The sequence below is a fragment of the Myotis davidii genome, unplaced genomic scaffold (genome assembly GCF_000327345.1).
Source record: "Myotis davidii unplaced genomic scaffold, ASM32734v1 scaffold484, whole genome shotgun sequence".
In the NCBI taxonomy this organism is placed as follows: domain Eukaryota; kingdom Metazoa; phylum Chordata; class Mammalia; order Chiroptera; family Vespertilionidae; genus Myotis; species Myotis davidii.
In genome coordinates this window covers 188,936-194,238 of record NW_006295459.1, presented here as the reverse complement: position 1 = coordinate 194,238, position 5,303 = coordinate 188,936, and the positions used below count along the sequence as shown (strand labels likewise).

The following is a 5,303-nucleotide window of genomic DNA, read 5'->3' as shown; positions in this document are numbered from 1 at the left end:
ACCCCCATCCCCATCTCTCAGGCCTGCAGAGCTGTTTGAACTGGTCCCACCAAGAGACATCACTCCCTCCTGATGTAGACCTTCTACTATGCCCTCACCCCTTCTGCTCTAGTTCCCTGCGGGGGGACAGCACTTGCTAGCATGAGAAGGGAAGGACCACAGGTTGGAGAGCTGATGTGAGAGAGACTAAAAGGTTCCCCCAGATCAGCAGTGATATTATGCATGTACCTTCTCCAGTCTGAGTAGCTTGGTTTCCAGCTCAAAACTCAGAGGCTTGTGGGGTGTGGGAGATTTCTTATTCATTCTGTCCTATCCTATCCCACCCCTTATATCTAGCCAACTCCTATTCATCTTTCAATTCTCAGAATTTCCAGGTCACTTCTTGCGAGAAGCCTTTAATGACCAACTCCATTCCCTGAATCAGTATATACACATACAGTTAGGTCTCTGTGATGTATGCTTTATAGTTCTTGTCATAACAACCATCACTTCCATAACTAAATATCTTTGTCCCCTTCTAAGAAAGTTGCAGGTGGGATAGGAACTGTGTCTGTTCTTTGCTGCTGCATTTGTAGGTAAACCAACTGGCACATAACAGACATTCAACAAATGAATGAATTCCTCAGCTCAAACTCAGATCATAGCTAGACATCTCCACTTGAATGACACACTCAAACTCAACACGTGCAAAAGGGAATTCATCAACTTATATCTAGACCTGTTCCTGAATTACAACACCACCGACCCAGTGCACCAAGTCCTACCATTCCTGAGCCCTCCCTCTCCCTTGACATCTGATGGCTCATCAAAACCTGCCGTATTTGCTTCCTTAACATCTCTGGAATCTGCTGGTGCCCTAGTTTGGTCTTTAACATCTCTCTGCTATATCACAGTAGCACTAAGTAACTTCGGGACCTGAGCCTAGTGGGAAGAGAGACTGAAACAAAATTAAACAAGCCGGTGATTCTGGTAAAGTCTGAAAGTGTTTATAGCAAAAGGTTGAGGAGCTCAGAGGAGAATGTGATTAATATTCTGCCTGAAGGAAATGAGCTGATAAAATTTCTGGACTAAGACCGTTACTCAAATTGTCAAACCAAATATGCAAATTGAATTCTTCACTCAGCCTCCACCATAAATGGGTCCAAAGGAGGAAAAGTTCATGCGGAGCCCAATTCTCATGAACTGAGGGGTGCAGGTCACAGTCCATCTGGGAGCCCAGCCCCTACCAGGCCTGAGGCCCCCAGAGTAAGAGAAGCAGAAACTCCGCTTTGGAATCCAAGTCAGGTTCCTAGCAACTGGGGAGATGGAGTGCAGGTGGGAGTGGGAGCAAGGGAGACTGCTATAGGACTATTAAGTGTTTGGAAGGGAGGGGGGCTACATCAGGCCCTACCTCTCAATTCCCCCCACCCTGAAACAGTGGACAAGCACAGCTCCTCATCAAAGAGGTCACTTGGCATGTGAGAGCTCATGTGCAAGCACAGTAGGGAAGGTTTCCCAAATCTCAGCATTTGTGCCAGAAAGCACCCCTGGCATAAGGAGCAGGAAAAGAGTTAGAGGGTAGAGGAAGTGACTGAGTAGGGCCTCAGCACCACCCCCATTCCCATCTCCTCTTCGCTATCCAGGCTGCGTCCAAATACCTCCCTGTGCTGAACTGGGCCTCTCCACTCCTCCGCTCCTAGGAATAGGGTGGGAATAAAGGCTGGCTGGAAATACAGGACAGGGAATATGGTCATGGAAGAGCTCGTGGCATTTGCAGCCTGGTAGGTGGCACGCATGAGCCAGGTGGGATCTGACATTGAAGCGACAGGCTTTTGGCAGAGCTGGACCTATGACGGGGTACTCAGGCTGGGTCAGGAAGAAGCGTAAATTTATACGTGTTGCGAAGTAAGGATCTTCAGGGGACAGTTTTGCTCCCTGATAAAGTGTTTCCATGAACTGAAGCTCAGGGTAGTCACAAACAATCCCATACAGCATAAACTCAATGTGACTTCAGCTACTTGGCTCCTAATCGTAATCTACCTCCAGCTCCTTTGGGAATCCTTCCAGTTCCCTGTACAACCCCCTCCAGCACTCCCCACCTCCTGGCTTTTGTTGACAGCCACCACCTGGTCAGTGATATTTTTAACTAACATTAGAAGATTCACTAGGTGTCAGGCACAGTACATTATGCCATTTAATGCTTCCAGCGACCCTCTGAGGTATTCTTTTCCTAATTTTACACATGAGTTAACTGAAGCTGAGAGAGGTCACATGACTTGTCAGTAAGTGGCAGAGCTAGGATTCAAGCCCAGGTGTCTGGTTTCAGAGCCTGGGCTTTTAACTGCTCCGCTGTGTCTACCACACTGGGCGCTGGGTTTACTACAAGGAATAAAAAGAGAAAACCACATTTTCTGGCTTTAAAGAGCCTGAATTGCAGCAGAGGGCATGTCTATTTGTGTGGCGGATGCCTTAATCAGGTGTGTGAGGGGCTGGGAGGGCCAGGGACAGGACCACCTGTGAGCGTGCACTGTAGTCTAGCCACTGAAGACACCTCTTTTCACAAGTTAACCCCATTTGACTGTCTAGTCCACCGGATGTTTGCAGAGACTGGTGCAGACAAGATACATTCTGGAGCCAGGAAGGTATGTTGAGACATAGCAGGGAAGGGGAGAGCCAGCACCCTGCCCACATGGTGGTGAAAAGGGGAGAAAGCCAGCCAGGTGGAGGCTCAAGAGGAGACAGACCTGGCCTTTGAGGTCCAGGAGCTGGTCTGGGCTGTGCCATGGCCTGGGAGTTATAAACTGCCAGCACAGTGAACCCTGGGGCCTACCTGTGAACATGGTTACCCTTGTGGCTAGTAGGGGGGAGGTTACAAGTGGGTGGGTGAAAGGCGATGCTATGACTTATTGCTCTTTAAGAAATGGTACTATGTGTAGGGCTGGAAAAATAAAAAGCTTTTTTTTAAAGTAAGGCTTCGATTATTGTACATCTATATACAATATAGATGGAGGAGACCTATATTATATATAGTTTATTGTTTGTTTTCAGGAGGCTGTAGCTGGAGGACCTGTATGTTGGTGGTGTGGGAGCTGGACAAGCACTCACCTGAATACATTGGTTGTTGCTGTCTGCTACCACTATGCGGCCACTGCTAGCTGCGGACACACCCTGTAGATTGGTAAATTCGCCTTTCTCCCTTCCACGACTGCCTGTGGGAAGAAATGGGGGAAAAACAAAAGAATTCACTCGCAGGTCATTTTGAAGCTCCCTGCCCTCTCCGCCCCGCCTCCTGCCTGAGCCCGCCCCTGCCTGGCTCCGCCCCCGGCCATCTGTACCGACACGGAACACGAGCTCATCCTCAATCGGGTTGTCCTTCCGTTTGCCGCTGGTGCTGTACATGGAGTTGGGCCTCCGCACCGCCTTCTGGCGCACATGGCTGCCCGGGCCGCCAGGGGACTTAACGCGGCGCTTGACGTCGTCCGAGGAAGGTGGTAGGTCCCCAGGTCGCAGGGCTCGCACGCGGAAGGGGCTACCGCGCACCGGCTGGCCATAGAGCAGCACGGAGAGGAGCAGCTCGCCCTCGGAGCGCGCCGTGTAGACCAGCTCATACGTGCCGTTCTTGTGGTCCACCACTGGCACCGGCAGGCGCGTGCCGTCGGGGGCAGTGAGCTCCGCCCGCAGCTCGGCGCTGCCAGTGCGCACCAGCCGCCCATCTTTGTCTTTGGTAGTGACGGTGAAGGAGGCGGTCTGGCCCACCAGCGCCTGGCGCAGGCCTTCGCCCGTGGCCACCGTCTCGTGTGCAGTGGCACTGGTTGTGAGCAGTGCACCCAGATTGAGCACCGATCGCCGCAGCCCGTCGACTTCCAGGACCAGTTCCAGCTGCGCGTTCTCGTGTGGCCACTCTGGGAAGGCCTGCGCCGCCAAGGCCGCCAGGCGCTCGCGCATGTGCTTGCGGACCAGCAACACCTCCGGTGCTGAGCCCAGGCGCAGGGCCTGCTCTGCGAAGCTGCAGCTGCTGCCAATGTGTTCCTGACCCTGGCGCAGCGTGTCTAGCTGGGTCTGCAGCACCTGAGGGGGTGGGGGGCGGGGGTGAGAACACTGGCGCAGAGGTGGGTCTCTGTGATTTCTGGTGAACTTGCAGTACTATGGCATGAAAGGAATACAAGCGAGAGAGTGTGGACATGGGACACAGATGCCCACAGCACTTGTGGGACCCTGTCAGGAGGCAGAAAGTGTTGACTAGGGAAAGGGGTGTGCAAGTGTGGGAAGCAGGGATACATGGGGGCGATAAGGCAGGGAAGGATGAACAAATGCACCTTCTGCTTTGCCCCACAAATGGTCTCCAGGTCGTTGACCAGCGCCTGCTTACGCTGCTGCAGCGCTTGCTCCAAGTCCTCAAAGGCTGCGCTGATCTGGGCCAGGGCCTCTGCCTTGCGCTCCTGCAGCTGCTGGCTGATGCCCCCCACTAAGGCGATCGCTGCGGACAGCTGTGGCAGCCTGGGGAGGGAAACAACTCATACCCGAGTGGCTTGAGGCAGCGTCCTTACCAAACCATCCCTTCTCCCTACTGCTGCTGTCCAGGAGACCGCCTACCTGAGGCCTCCCTGCTCTCTCAGAGTTTTATCTGTACCCTGCCTGCCCTGGGTCCCTCCTCTGCCCCCGTTGAAACACCATCTCTGATGGCCCCACCAGCCCAGGTTCCCACCAGCGCCTACCGGCCGCGCACTGCCTCCAGCTGGCGCTGCAGGGCGGCCTTGTGCTGCTCCACCACGTCCCGCAGCAGCACCGTGCCGTGCTCCCGGTGCTCCCCTGCGCGGCACTCTCCGCACATGGCCGTCTCACAGGCCTCACAGTAAAACTCCATCGTCTGGCAGCATAAAGACTCCAGTTAGGCAATGGCTACACACCAAACTTGTTTGCCCCTCCCCTCCCCGACCTGTCCTCCTGGCCCCTCACCTTCCAGGTGTGCCCCTACCTGGGCCACTTATTCCCAGAAACACCTCTCACCCACAGCCACTCGGCCCCCTCCCCCAACCTCTCCCTCTCCTCCACCCCAAGTCCTGGCCTCACTGGGCCTGCTTGGGCCCACCTTGCCTTCATGGTTGGGGCAGGAGAGGGGGCGGCCAGCCACTGCACTGAGGGGGTGGGGGTCCTCTGGGTCGTGGGCCCCATCAGGTGCCTGCTGCATGGCCTCCATGAGGCTGCTGATGAAGAAGTTATTCTGCAGTGCAGAGACGCCCTGCTCAGGGAGGATGGACGTCTGCCGACATACTGGACAGGACAGCGTCAGGCTCTGGGCAGGGATATAGTTCTGGAGGCATCTG

General features: G+C 54.4%; 1 protein-coding gene across 2 annotated transcripts in view; it reads right to left on the bottom strand.

The window, feature by feature from the left end:
• TRIM3 (tripartite motif containing 3) overlaps positions 1–5,303 on the bottom strand; it is an 18,014-nt gene that overhangs the window by 4,415 nt on the left and 8,296 nt on the right. The window contains exons 2-6 of one of the 2 annotated variants that reach the window (XM_015568029.1): positions 5,069–5,300; positions 4,695–4,846; positions 4,296–4,476; positions 3,315–4,047; positions 3,085–3,188 (exon numbers count right to left, since the gene is read on the bottom strand). In XM_015568029.1, the coding sequence (XP_015423515.1) occupies positions 3,085–3,188; positions 3,315–4,047; positions 4,296–4,476; positions 4,695–4,846; positions 5,069–5,300 (1,402 nt within the window). The remainder of the gene's footprint in view (positions 1–3,084; positions 3,189–3,314; positions 4,048–4,295; positions 4,477–4,694; positions 4,847–5,068; positions 5,301–5,303) is intronic. The other variant, XM_015568030.1, reaches the window with a different exon arrangement.